The following is a 15,593-nucleotide window of genomic DNA, read 5'->3' as shown; positions in this document are numbered from 1 at the left end:
CTCAGCGTAGTACCTGCAATGGTGTTTTCTGCTAGCTAGCCAAAATCGACTTTCACAACCATAGCACTGTGGAGCCAAATGATCAGGATACCATCGAGTTACCTAAGAAGAGATATTGTTAATCCAAGAATACATGGGCCAAGATAACAGCGCCATTCCAAATTTTCAAGTGGTGTATTTACTTTTGGAGCTTCTAGTTTCTCAAAAATTCTTCGCCTAATCATGACATAAATTATTATCTTGTGAAAAATCAAAATTAACATTGCTCTTCAAACACATGCAAATATAGTTAAAGTTCTATGAAAATGCTGTGGACATTATTAGACAGTGTTGACATTCAAATTTCCAACTTGAAAATGTGAATATCAATGAATATCAGTCTCTACAATAATAACTCAATTAAAGAAAATTGATTGAGAAAACAAAATATATTCAATGAACAACCAAACATACCAGAGTAACATAAAAGTGAAAGTGAGAGAAGAGCAACTGAACTGGTTATAAACAAAAAGTAGAACTCAAAAACTTATAATGATAATAGAAAACTTCAGGCATTACAAACCAACAAGTCATGATAAAAAGTAATCAATCGAAAAATTAACTTTGCTGCTTTCCACAGATGCTACCAGACCTATTATGTGTTTCTTTGTTTCTGTTTATACTCTTCTGTTTGTCAGATTCATTACCTGGATAGGGAGCTGGCAGCCTGTTCTATAAAGAGAGATTAGGATGACTGGGCTACATTCCCTAGATTTAAAAATGAATGAGATGTGACATTAAAGCACACAGGATCTTTGAGACTTGTCAGGGTAAATGAGTATTCCCTGGCTGAGGTGTCTAGAAACAGAAATCAGTCTCAAAATAAGGGGTTGGTTTTCAGGTTTGAGATGAGAAGAAATTCTTTCTCAATCCTGGGAGCCTGTGGCAGCTCAGATGACGAATAAATTCAAAACAGATTTTTGGATTGGGAAATAAAGAATTAGTACAAAAAAAAATGGTGCTGAGGTAAAAGATCAACCAAAATCTCATTGAATGGCATAGCACAAAGCTCAATGTCGTTCTTTTAGTTATCACGTTGGCAATTTAGTTCTGGATAATGCAATAACTGGGGATCTTTGCAAGCAAGAAACTGCGGCACAACTTAAACCATGCAGAATAACACAACTCCAATTTACAACATAATTTAAAACAATTACATTTAAACATCAAATTTGAACAATTTAAAACATATGAAAATAAGCAGTGTTGACAGAAAGCTATTTGGAGAAAATGGGACATTATTGATCTGCGCACTTTTGCATTAGAAGATTTGGATCTGAAAAGTTGAATAATGTGGGGGTTTGAGGGGCTACCATTCTATGTCATTACTATACGAGTTTCTGGCAGAGGAAAACAAATGGTGAAGTTAAGGTAGAAATATAGGATAGGTGACTGCATAATATTTCCACCTTAACTCCATGGTTTGTTTTATAGAAGGTTCTTAAATGAGTGAGATGGTGAGGAATAGGAGTGAGATGGTGACAAATAGCAACAGGAGACGCCACCTTCAATGGGAGTGTGAACGAAGGCACACAGAGACAGCCACAACAACTGGATAAACTCTTTAATCAATTTCCTATTCTCAATAAATTGGTTATCGTGAGCAAATGGATTCAGGAAAGGACATTTATGCCACTAATATTGGGCTTTCCTTTTCATTAACTTTCCCAATATCAATTTTCCAAAATCCTTGCTCATGTTCCATTAAAAATGTACATGTCCCGACATATCTTGAATTGTACTTTATTTTCATTCTAAAACCATCAAGACAGTAATAATTTACTTCTAATATATAGGTACGAACTACCAAGTTAAAACCTACCATTGTGTCGTTCACAGTACAATTCAATTAGTTGAAGCTTAAATGCAATGACATCATATTTTTTCCAGGAACGACTGTCAGTCTGAATGTAAATATAATCCCTTTAAAAATTAATCCAGTTTGCGAATGGGACTAATAGCCTTATTTCAGGAAAATATCCAAATTCTCACCCACCTTTATATCGTGACTTCATTGTAGATTTTTCAAATAGGTCAAAAACAATTTGGTACAGCTGATGATCTGAGTAAACTCTGGGACTGAATTAACTTCACAATCGTCCTAAAATTCTGACTTCTGTGTTGTCTTCATTGCACAATACATGCTTAAGCTGGCAGATAGTATTCTTCTGTGGTAATAAAGCTGTCCCTGGCCTTTTTCACTTTTTCCTTAATTCACTCTTTTCATCGATTTCTTGACCACTCTCATTCTCTTGCAGTCTATTCTTTCTTCTTCAACTTCTGTAACAGTTCTCAAACTCTTAATGAATATTTTAATAGACTACAGCACTAATACTACCTACAGCTCCTCAATCTGGAAAAGTTCATATCCAAAATTTCCCTTATATACATTGGCCACCACCTATATCTAACCGCCAGCATGGCCACGATTTGGGTTCGCTCTGCATCACACGAAAAGTCACGGTGTTCATATTCTTTTTTCCTCAAGTAACTTTTGATACAATAGTACATTTCGATATGAATTCATCGTTAAAATTCTGGGTAGTTTCTAGCATTTGTTGAAGCTGTATTTCTCACCTCTGTGTCCTGTTTCTCCACTTGTTCCCAACTAGTTTCGGAGAATATTTCCGTGCTACAGCGAGATAAGCAATTTTGATCCATATTACTCTCAGAGTCTGGGATAGAGGTCTAATTATAGATAAAGAAAGGTATAATATAATCAATATTTAAACATATAACGCTTACCCAACATCTTAAAATTACATCAACATTAAAATATTGTTGTTCAATTATTCAAACAGGCCCAGTGTTATATTCCTATCTGTTTTATTCCTATGTGCTTGTGACTTCAAAGAGCATAACTTTATTTTGGAGCAGCAAAATAATGTAACAGAGCTTTGAACTCAAGGAGTTTTTCACAAATAGCATGTTTTATGGAATAGAAATCAGTAGAATCTTGCAAAAAAACAACAATTACGTTATGTTCTTAAACACAAATTAATAAATCCAGAGAATGTCAAAATAAGCACAGAAGCAGACATTTTGGTAGACTGTTCAGCTCTTTCTTTGTGAAATCATACATTCTGTTAGTTAATAAATCTGTGCCTCCCAAGTCTTTTCTGGAGGTTCAGTGAAAATATATTTCACTTTGTTGGAAGAAAATAATTTGATCTGTTTTGTACAAATACAAGATGGATTCTGATTACTTTGCTAAAATCTGAAATAGCTGTTTAGAGACAGTTGATATGATTTTTAGGTGCTGAGTGACAAAAAGAGACACAAAGTGCTGGAATAACTCATCGGGTCAGGCAGCATCTCAGAGGAATATGGATAGGTGACATTTGTATTCGGGACCCTTCTTCAGACTTTCACATATTACTCAAGATAATTTTCTTTCCATCATTTCTTCCATATTACACATTTCTGAAGATGGTGTTTTGTATGTTAAAATTCCATCTGCCTTATTCATGTTGATTCTACCTTTGTTAGAATGTGAGGGAGCGCTGGTAGGCTATTTGGCTGCGGATGCTGTTGCATGCAAGGTATCCCCTACGGCACAGTGGCAGCAGTAGAGCTGCTGCCTTACAGCACCAGAGACCAGGGTACAATCCTAACTATGGGTGCAGTCTGTACAGAGTTTATATGTTCACCCTGTGACTGTATGGGTTTTCTAAGGGGTGAACTGGCTTCCTCCCACATTCCAAAAATTTGCAGGCTTATAGGTTAATTGGCTTCAGTAAATTAACCCCAGTGTGTAGGATAGAACTAATGTATGGGTGATTGTTGGTCGGCGTGGAGTCGATGGGCCGAAGGGCCTGTTTCCACACTGTATATTTAAACTAAACTACCCTCATCTGATGCCTACGTACATACATATTTTGATACAGTGATCATAGCATTGACGAATGAGGCACCTATTAGGTGCTTGCGATTCTTAATCAATACACGTGCAAAAGCAACATTCCCAACTGCTTGGTTGAAATCAAACCTGCAAATGTTCAGAGGTCGAACTGTCAATCTTACACATCGCATATTTCAATATTAGATTTAATTAGAGCCACAAATAATTTTCTTAAGTTGTAATAGAGAATCAGGTTTTAAATATCATTCGAGGCAATGTGAAGTTTCATTTCAGATTTCCAATATTATTAATAAAATTAAAGATGACTGACAGATAAGCATGGAATGCTTTATGCATTGGCAGAAACTCTGCACTATCAGACCCCATGGGATCCAGCCCTATCACCTTGTACAGGGCTTTCAATTGCCTATATCTGGAAGCAGGCTCAGGCTGCTGTCATTATGGATGTCTACATCAACATTCAATGAGGTTTCATAGAAGTCGTAGTTATCCGTCCTGCAAAAGCACCTTATCCATCCTGGCAATCTATCACGGAACAGTGGTATCACGAGGCATGTGAACTGCTGTTTACCTTGCCCCTCACCTTGAAGCAATTGCCCTCCTATCACTACCACTCCGCCAGTGACTTAACTGTTAACAATTACTCCACCATGCCTGAAATGCATGAGGTAATCCACTCAACCAAACCTTCATTTCTATCCCCTGAAAGTGGTCTTATGCCATATTGATGAAAAGATCAAATATTAGAGGGCATAGCTTTAAGGTGAGGGGCAACGTTTAAAGGAGATATGTGGGGCAATTATTTTTTCTCCCACGCCGAGTGTGGTGAGTGCCTGGAATGGGCTGTCGGGGTTGCTAGTTTAGGCAGACACCATAATGGCATTTAAGAGAATTTTGGATAGGCATATAAATATGCAGGGAATGGAGGGTTATTTGCAGGTAGATAAGCAATGGTCTTGGCATCATGTTCTCTGCAGACATTATGGGCTGAAGCGTGTGTTCTTGTGTTGTACTGATCTACTGAGCTGTAGGTCCAAACGCAGCACTGAGTAAGAGCATTGATAAAGGCAAAGGCTCATAAAAGATAGACACCAAATGATGCACAGGAATGATAATTTTATACCCTGTGGGACAGGATATCATTTATAAAATATGGGTCGGATATGATTTTTATAAAAGTATACTGTGGCAAGAGGTTGATATTCAAATTAGTAACAGAGCAAAGATCAGGTTTAGGAATTTGGTGATCGGTGAATTTAATGGTACTCTAGTCAGAAAGTTGTGCCAGAGTCTAGCCAGAGAAGGATTTTCCAAGCTACTGCTTCTCAGCGCTTACTGTAACTTGTAGCAGACTGTGGCCTCATGACAAGGCCATGCCCCGAAACACTTTTTTAAAATATGGCAGGAGTCTGTTAACATCACAGTTTATGTATCATACCAGTTTAGTTTATGTTGTGTGCACACTAGCTAAATACATGCCAAGTAATTAGAAAATGGCCCAGGTTGATCAATGTTCATCATTTGGTTTGTTGTGGTGACTCCAAGGCAGATGGTGCAGCAGACTCCTGCAGGTGAAGGAGCATTTCCTGCACAATAACCTGCATGATTTGCTGCCTTTGGACCACCAACAGCTGGATGCTGAGGGAATGAAATAGCTATTGGCTCCAATGTTTTCAGAATTGACATATGCTGCCTTAAAATATGTGTGTGTGTATCACTGGTGACTTTCACCATGGGTAAACATTGTATTTCAAGGAGAAGCCTGCAAGCATTGAAGTCATTGTAAAGATCTTCAGTAGGTATCAGAACATTCTTTAGACTTTAAAATGAGGAAGAATACACCAAGTGCTCATACAATCATAACAGCTGCTGGAAATTAAAGGATAACCATTGATAAAGTTCAAAGCAGATTTTGACAAAGCACATATACAAAACTGATTTTAATTATTAACCAGCAATTATGCAGCATGCTTGGGTTGATACATACAATTTGTGAAGGAATAGTTGACTCTGAAGGTAACACTAGTGTGGATGAGGATTTTCATTTTATTACTTTATCATTAGAATTCAAGCAACTGATGCAACGTTAAGTAAACAAAATTATTATTTTTAAATTAAACCTCACACAACTTCGTTCAATCCACATTTTCATTGTTTTATGATGAAATATGGGCTATTTAAAATATCTATTACTATTTTACAATACAAAAATGCTAAATTGAATGAATAAATATAATAATTATCCATTTTGAAATTTTTACGTGCAAATGTTAGTTTTATAGCACGTCATTCATTTTATGCTGTATAACTTCTTAATGACTATACACAAAAGCAATTAAGATGTTTAGGGTAGCTTGTTCCAAAATATGCTGCAAAATTCTGACCAGAGATTGCTGCTATTATAAACATTTCAGATGGACATCAATTAAAACGTCAGTATTTTTAATTACCCACAATCAACAAAATAATTATAATACATAGTGCACCATCATTTACATACAGTAATCCAATGAAAATATTACCACAAATTACCTTTAGCTCCTCATTGAAGTATTTAAATTACTAAAACTTAAAAAAAATTAGATTTTTCTTTGTACATTTATCTTTTTCCATTTTTTCCAAATGCTATACTATAGCTGATTTTACAAAACTGAAATCACATGCAGCACGTAAGAAAACACCTTGGAACTTCAGGCTGTTTAATGGAAAAATTCCAATGACCTGAAATAATTTCATCTGTGGAAACATTCAACATACAGCATAGTTTCAATATACCGTAGTCTGTATTGAACTGTTCTCCAGATGTGGTGACCAATTTAAATCCAGCTTCTTGCCATTTGAAAAGTCAGGCTGAGAACAATAATCTTTGGTGAATTCTATTGTTGCATTAAATTTCAGATCGTACACATTACAAGAATAGGGGATCAATCATCTTCTTATCCAAGATTAATCAATCAAGTATGGCGCGTTAGAAAGATCTCACAAATAAAGGAGCCAATTTACTTGTTTGAATTAAGTTAACTTTGTCTTCCACTATCTTGCATGAGGCCTTTCTCAGCAATTTTGTATGAATACCACTTGAGGAAAGCAGTTTCTAAGTTTTGATTTAAAATGATAATGGTCATGATATAAGGCTGTTATTGCAAGTGTATTAATTAAATAAACTCTGTTCACAGTGTACTTTTTGTCACAGTACTTAAATACCTTGATCCTGTTGCTTTGTTTGAATAATTAATCTGTTGCATGTCACAATTCTTTCACAACAATTTGTATTGATGTGGCATGGTGAATGCGGAAAAATGTACCTGGATGCTTCATGAAGAAAAGAACAGGAGATGAAAGCGTAGTGAGGTGAAAATGTCAAAGATATCGGCAGTAAAAGTAGAACTGAACGTCAGCTGCTCCTATCTGGAACCCAGCTCCATGCCACTGGGTAAATTTCTTGCAAGGCAAGAAATATCTGTGTAGGGTTTGTTATGAAGACAATCAAATTTGTACAAGTGAAACCAAATGAATATAGAATTAATATAAAAATACCCAATGCCATTAAATCTAATCCAAGGGACAGTACAAACATCTATTTAGAAAAGCAAACTTGGAAATCTGGATTGCTAATTAAACCACAACTTGACCACTATGTATAGTTCTCGCCACTGCATTACTGGAAAGATATGACTGCACTGATTAGAGGGCAGCATGCACAGGAGACCTTCAAAGACATTGGCAAGGCTGGATAATTCTAACTGCAAAATACAATTGGGTAAACCAGGGGCATTTCCTTTATAAAGGAGAATGAGGGGAGACCACATTGAGGTGCATATCTTTTAGCAATGAGGTAAAAAATCAAACAACATTGAATTAAATGAATTGGCTAAAACAGTGGAGGGGAGAGGAGGAACTGTTTTTGCACCCAAAGGACAGTGGGTATTTTGGAAGTCAATATCGTAAGTTGCAGACACAGAGATACCCATCTCATTTTGTTTCCCTGCAATCAAACATATAATATAAAATGACAAAAACACACAATCAACACAAATTTAACATCCACCACAGTGAGTTCACCAAACACCTCCTCACCGAGATGGAAGGCAAAATCTTAAAGTCTCTGTCTCTTCCCTCTTTGTTCTCCCTCTGCGCCGAGGCGATCCAAGCTCCAGATGTTGTGACCCCACCGGGTGATGGTAAATCCCACGGGTCAACCGTGCTCCGCGAACAGGCCAGTTCAAACTCCGCGGGTGGTCGCTGCCACCGGCACAGCTCCGAGGCCGAGTCGGGTCTCCGCTGCCGCCGCCACGGTTCCGGGGCCGAGTCGGGTCTCTGCTGCCGCTGCCTCCGCCACAGCTCCGGGGCCGGGTCAGGTCTCCGCTGCCGCCGCCTCGGTTCCGGGGCCGAGTCGGGTCTCCGCAGCCGCTGCCTCCGCCACAGCTCCGGGGCCGATTCGGGTCTCCGCTGCCGCTGCCGCCACAGCTCCGAGGCCGAATCGGGTCTCCGCTGCCGCTGCTGCCGCCGCTACAGCTACGAGGCCGAGTCGGGTCTCCGCTGCCGCTATAGCTCCGGGGCCGAGTCGAGGCTCCGTTGCCATTGCCGCTGCCGCCGTCACAGTTCCGAGGCCGCCAGCTCCGCCATTAGGCCTTGGCGCAGACGGGAACGGGGAATACGACAGAAAAAAAGTCGCATCCCCCGAAGGAAGAGACCAAACATGTTTCTCCCACCCCACCCACACACATACACAACTTAATAAAACAAAACAAAATTAACTAAAACATTACAAAGGAACAAAAAGAAAGAAAAAAAAACAGACGGACTGCAGGTGGGCCGCAGCTGTTAAGCCAGCGCCGCCATCTTGAATCTTGAAGTACTTAATCAGTACTTTAAAGTACTTGGATATGTACTTAATGAGTTCTTAATGACCTGTGTGTCCATGGACCCGGGGCTGGAAGATGGAATCTGGATGGGTAATTATTTATTGTGTAAGATAGACATGACGAGCTAAATAGCTTCCTTCTGTGTTGTAAACTATATATGATTCAATAATTCATCCCATCCTTCGTTGTACTTACTAATCATTGTCGAATAACTGAAAGTGTGAAAAGTCTCAAACAAATAATGAGCTAGATGTCACACAATTTGACCAGTGCAGCAGCCACAATGTACAAATGAGAGCCTTCACGATTATAATTACAGTGAAAAAAGTATTTGTCAACTTGGTCATAAAAGAACAAAAACCAAAACTGTTGTATGCATAATTAACAATCAGAATATATGAAAACTGAAATGTCCTTTACTTACCACTTCATCACTAAAATCTCCATTAAATCGCAGAGATGAATTGCTAAAATGCTGACATTCCAGCCTGCTCCACAGTTCTTGTACCTGTTTTTTCAAAGTTTCTACTTCTTGTTGATGCCCTGACTCCATCTGACGGAGTCGCTGTTGAATAACGTCACTGTACGTGGCCAGTCCATCGTCATCCAAGTGGCTTCGCGCAGGTTGATCTGGGCTTGTTATTGGCTGCTGTTTTCCAGAATAGTATTGAGGCCACTTGAACTGGGGGTTCCTAAAATGGCCAGATGGAAACTGCAAAGAACTGCAACTCGCTGCAGAAACTTGTCTACTTAACACCATTTTCCCCCTTCCTTCATCTCCATTCATACAGAGTCCATTAACTGTGATATTTCTTTGAACACCACTCCCAAAATCCACTGCTTTCTCGATTATTGTATTTTCATTACTCTCTTCTCCATTTGGAGTAAATCCATCCTTACATTCATCGAATGACAAGGCACAAGGAGGAGGCTGTGTACTCTGGACGCTTTTAACCAAAGTCCTATTTGCATCGGATGATCTCAATTTCACTACTGTATCCTGGTTTTCAGGCAAAAACGGAGAAAAATCATCAGAGTCTGTAACAGGTAGCAAGGTACCATTGGCCCTAGTATTCAAATAAAGTTTATTAGAGTAGGTTTGTGGCACATCCTGCTTTGCTCCATCTTCTGTTAACGTTTCTGTAGAACTTTCCAACGTAGATATTTTCTCGTCCAGTTTGTCTGTAGCAAATAATTGTGGTAAGCAAGGTTGTGGTGTAGTAAAGTGACTTTCTGGTTCAACGTTTGAGTCAACAAAATCCTCTACTGCAACAAATGGATTTGTATAGCTTGGTAGGCCATCAGCTGGAACATCTCTTACACAAGGTAGCATTTGAATATGATTAATGGACTCCAAAAAGTTCTCCTGAGTCTCTTCATCTGAGCTTGTAACAAGCCCAGATTCAGGCTCAGCATCTTTCATTTCATTAATTGCTAACGTTTCTGAAGAGTCCGTGACAAAAGTTACCAACTGGTTACTCAGGCCAGAATCAAGCTCACTTTCACTACCTAATACGTTTACTTCTTGTTTTACTTCTATCACTGTTACTTCCTTTGATTGTTCCCTCAACCCACCATCCTCTTTAGAAGCTTCTTGTAAAACATTCTCTATTTGACCTTCCCCAACACCAGCAGCCACAGAAAGTTCGGCTCCTAATGGATTCTTTCCCAGTTTTCCCAATTCCAGTGCTTCATTGCTGAAGGAATCATCTAGTCCATTCCCATCCATCAATTCTCCAAATCCAACACTATTAAGTTCCAATGACTTGCGATGCTCCTGCCATTTGTCATTTAGGCTTGGATCACTGGAGCGTCGATTTGCCGTAGGCCCAGGATTATCACAAACAGTTGTCAGGTTGTCAAATGATCTTGTCTTTGGTAACCTGTTTGCAAAAAGAAAGGTGTCAGAAAGAGAGCACTACTAAATATATCAATATACCCACTATTCCACTTGCCAGAATAAGGCAAGATTAACTATTCTGGTGCAGTTCACACTCCTAAAAACTGTATTCAGTTGGTTAGTAAACTTCAAAATAGAAATAACACCCATGCCATGTTTAGCATTTTTGTTTAAATCACCTTGCATACAAACAGCTGTAATCTATTTGTCATTTTGTCTGAAGGAAAATCTCACAACTTAATAGTTGGCAAGTCAAGAGTACAAAAAATGAAATATTAAATGAAGTGTATAGCAACAAGTGATATTCTCCAGGGACGCATCCTGGAGGCTCAAGTTTCACATGGATGAAGAAGTAGAGTTGTAGATCTAAGTTGACAAACAGCATTTTGTTATTGGTGAATGTGAATAGTGGAGATGGGAGCAGGTGAAACTAACAAACGTGTAAAGTTGCAGACATCCCTTTGGACGCAAGAAAAATAGAATATTACCTGGAGGATGAGAAAATAGGCATTACTGAGGAGTTCACGTACAGGAATCATTAAAAGCTGGCGGAAAGGAATAAACAGCAATCAAAGAGGCCAATAAAACATAGTCATCATTTCAAACAAACTGAAATACAAAGGAGAAGAATCTATCTTTTTGTTGTACAGAGGCATACTCAGAGTCCATCAGGGCGCTGAATATAGTTTGGGCATCACAACTTAGGAGGGGCATAGATTGCAAAGAATGCATTGCAGATTATTCATCAGAAGGATATTAAGCTTGGAATGATAGACCATGGGTACAAATGAGTGAACTTGTCATATAAAAGACTCAGTGGTATTTATTTGAAATACTTTAAGATTCGATGCCGCAGCTATGAAGAAATTACTTCTGCTTTTTGAAGGAAAATTAACAGTGAAACCAAACCTTAAAAATGGAGAGAGACCAATTCAGTAGCAAAATTGGAAGCACCTTTATTATCGAAAGAATAATCGTAGTCTGTAACTTTTTAAACTTGGATATACAACACTATTTTTCTTCATCCACGCAATTAGTATGGTGAATAGTTTACCTGTTCCCATTTCAACCAATCCAAAAAAACTGTGAATCCTAGTGCAAATAGCTTTCAAAACTGATGAAATTACGTAAAGTGAACAAGCAGACACGGTGGGCAGTTGGCTAAGAAATTGATATTGTTAACCTAAATTCACAGAGGTAATTGGAAATAAGCCTTGCTACAATTAGTTGGGGATTTGACGAGATGAATTCGGCAAGCCGTTTATCATTTTTGTCTCCTTATCAAAGTAATGATAATGCTTTCTTTAGAAGCAGTGCAAGATAGGTTGACTTCTGAGGAGAAAGTTGAGTAGATTTGAATTTTATCCAAGTGAGAAGAATGTAAGGTGATCTTGGAGTTTACTGGGTAGGTGCCAAGATAGAGTTTCTCCAGGTGGAGAAGTTCAGAAATCTCAATAATGGATTGCTCACTTAGCACTGAGATGAGGAAACAAAATCCTTCATTTGTGAAGCTTTCGAATCTTCTTCTCCAAAGGCTGTGGATGCTCAGCCATCAAGAATATCAATGATTCTTAGGTAAATGGAATTCATCAACTTCAGAGCAGGTAAATGGAATTTATTTATTTATTTACGGACATTAAATGGCAGACGATTATGGGTCCATATGGCCTATTTCTCTTTATATCATTATTTTCTGCGAAGAATACGAAACATAATAAATCTTATAGTTACTGGGTAATCTCGTATTCTTGCATGGTTACATCATTTTTTTCCTGCCATTCAGTAATCCCACAGGTAAATTACATCAGTTTAATTTTTACAACATAAAAGTGAAAACATGGTAGCTCAGAATAAGATCTCAGGTTTAGAGGTGGAATGGAGTTCAAAGAGTTAAAGGAAATGGATGAAATAGATTATAAAATGGTTTTTCATCATTGGCAACGAGGCTCAAATCCAATACTATCAACTGGCACATTATCAATTCAGCACAAACTATAGCGCAGAGAAACAGCAAATGATGGGTTTTGATAATTTAAAAAATTGCACTTGTGGAATTCTTCATTCTCTTTTGACTTTGATGCGGAGCAAAGGCAGCTTAATTCTACACGAGTCACTCAGCCATATTCTGCAATCTGTATTTTCCCCATTGCTCTATCTATTGTACTTGAGTTTGACTTGATCGTATATATGTTTGGTATATCTAATCTGTTTGGATAGCATGCAATACAAAGATTTTCACTGTATCTTGGTACACATGATAATAATAAACCTATACCTAGACGTAATTTATGTTGGTAATGGGAGTTAAAATTGAAATAGTTCCTTTCCAAGTACAACCTCAATTCATCACCTGGATAAGCAAATAGAAACATGCAGAAATGTTGATTTATAACTGCACCACAAAAATATTCCAATTTAAGAGTGATGCATTTTATCAATAAATGCTACAATAAATTAACCCTCTTTCTGGTTTCTTGATTTGTACAATTGTGATCCCTACAAGAAATGGCTTTTAGTAAATGAGGAAAGAGCCTAAAAATAAGTTAAAAACTCAAAATAAATTGCTTGCATTTTATTTGCTGTAAACAATGCTAAATGGCTTTCAAACAGTTCTATAAAATGCTCTCAAATTAGCTCACTCCTGCCCTGAACACTATTTTTCAGGTTACGTGATGCATCTGTTGGGGATATTTATTTATTACCAATTGACTGAACAATCTTTTACCCATGAGTGTGCAGGACTGATCATGGTTTCATACCTGTGAAAACAAAATTGCAGATGCAACAATTTCTACAATGCATCAAACAATTATGTGATATTTGTTGCATACATCCAATTCAAAGAAACAATGACTACTTCATGGAAACATTTTCAAGATAAAATTGGAGATGAGAAAATTTCAGGTTATAAGCCACAGGACAAACTCTGTATTTTCTCAATGATTGAATTGAATTTTTACAATATTAGCCATACAAAAAAGAAAATCAGGATTTTTATTAGATGAAAATATTGACTAGCTATTTCCTTTCAGCTACTACAAAACAAAACAATGTTTTCTAAAAAGCAAGAAGATTTGCACTCGAGGACCGGCTGAGATTTAGGAGACTCGATTCAGGACACACTGAAAGCTAATGGACATGTATTAAAAAATAAAAGGCAGCTTATCCAGAAATACATCAAAGTTTAAGAGGTTAGATTGAGGACAGTCCATAAATTAAGCTTATATTCTGGGAGCTGGAACTCCCTGTCACAGAAGGTAGTTGAGGCCAGTTCATTGGCTACATTTAAGAGGCAGTTAGATGTGGCCCTTGTGGCTAAAAGGATCAGGGGGTATGGAGAGAGGGCAGGTACAGGATACTGAGTTGGATGATCAGCCATGATCATATTGAATGGCGGTGCAGGCTCGAAGGGCCGATTGGCCTACTCCTGCAACTATTTTCTATGTTTCTATTCCCCTGAACCTACAAGACAATTTTCAATATTTGAAATATTTGACACAGTAGTGAGAGAAAGAAATCATTTCTTGAGGTGGAGGATGTCAAATGCAAAGGAACCCAATTTTAAGGCCACAGCTATGCTGTCTCGCTGAAAAAGTACTTTGTCCTCAAAAAAGGTAGTGGAAATCTGGAATTTTCTCAAATGCTATTAGACTAGGTCAGGTGATAGTATCACAAACATGTCTGACATATTTTTGTTCATCAAAGATCGTCTGGATCATGGAACAAATGTGAATAAATGGAGTTAAGCTATGACCTAAACTAAGTGGTTAATAAGCTCATGGGTTTGAAAGATCTAGTCCTGTTCAAGCTTTTAAAAAAATGAATTAAAATATTTAAGTACGATGTTTCCATTAGTGGGAGAGTCTAGGACCAGAGGTCATAGCCTCAGAATTAAACAACGTTCTTTTAGGAAGGAGATGAGGAGGAATTTCTTTAGTCAGAGGATGGTGAATCTGTGGAATTCTTTGCCACAGAAGGCTGTGGAGGCCAACTCAGTGGATATATTCAAGGCAGAGATAGATAGATTCTTGATTAGTATGGGTGTCAGAGGTTATGGGGAGAAGACAGGAGAATGAGGTTAGGAGGGAGAGATAGATCAGCCATGATTGAATGTCGGAGTAGACGATAGGCCGAATGTCCTAATTCTACTCCTATCACTTATGATCTTATGATATCGTTATTGTGCTGAAACTTTGAAGATGTATCTTTATTTGTGAACCAAAAAGTCAACCTGATTTTTGAAAAATGGTTTAAAGAACTTGAAAAGTTTTTGTAAACAAGACATCCTTGTAGATCATTACCCAAGTATTCAATCCATAAACAACTCAAACTTACTTCAAATACCATACCAATTTACATGCACTAAATGTAATATGTAAGATATTATCATATATCCCATCTTGTCATCACAATTTTTCTACCCCATATTCTATGCTGAAATACTCTGCTTGAAGCTCACCTTCCCATTGTCTGATCTTCAGGAATGGACCTTGGAACTGGATAAGGTGCACAATGGTCATCAGTAGGTGTAGAGGGAGATGAATTGGGGATGTACACTGCATTCCAAAGCATCAAATTCCTTACATGGCACACAGGATGCAGTACCTAATTTAGATGTTCAAGTAGAAACACATTTTCTTTTATGTAAACTTTTTATAATCAAAATTTATAAGTAAAAACCAATGAACATTTTGCAAAAATGCTTGGTATTCTTCCAAACGTGAAATAATAGACGTACAGGAGATATAAAAAGCATTTGATCAACGTTATTCTCAGGCAAGAAAATCGTAACCTTTGTCAAGTGTAAGTGTTTAGGATAGAGGTAATGATTCATGTTTCTCCAAATAATTGCCTACTATTCAATACAACTAGTAGCTATGAGTTGTTCACTGGAGTGATTCAAGAAATCACTCCGAACACTCTTCCA

General features: G+C 37.8%; 1 protein-coding gene across 7 annotated transcripts in view; it reads right to left on the bottom strand.

The window, feature by feature from the left end:
* Positions 1-15,593, bottom strand: part of mtmr3 (myotubularin related protein 3) — a 99,047-nt gene that overhangs the window by 7,238 nt on the left and 76,216 nt on the right. For 6 of the 7 annotated variants that reach the window (XM_033043169.1, XM_033043167.1, XM_033043168.1 and 3 more), the window contains 4 exons: positions 15,126-15,271; positions 9,191-10,649; positions 2,617-2,727; positions 14-102 (listed from right to left, as the gene is read on the bottom strand). In XM_033043169.1, coding sequence (XP_032899060.1) covers positions 14-102; positions 2,617-2,727; positions 9,191-10,649; positions 15,126-15,271 — 1,805 coding nt within the window. Of the gene's footprint in view, positions 1-13; positions 103-2,035; positions 2,320-2,616; positions 2,728-9,190; positions 10,650-15,125; positions 15,272-15,593 lie in introns of all 7 variants that reach the window. The other variant, XR_004415683.1, reaches the window with a different exon arrangement.

Source organism: Amblyraja radiata, chromosome 25 (assembly GCF_010909765.2).
Source record: "Amblyraja radiata isolate CabotCenter1 chromosome 25, sAmbRad1.1.pri, whole genome shotgun sequence".
Classification (NCBI taxonomy): domain Eukaryota; kingdom Metazoa; phylum Chordata; class Chondrichthyes; order Rajiformes; family Rajidae; genus Amblyraja; species Amblyraja radiata.
The sequence above is the reverse complement of the archived record's forward strand: the minus strand, read 5'-3'. Positions and strand labels throughout refer to the sequence as shown.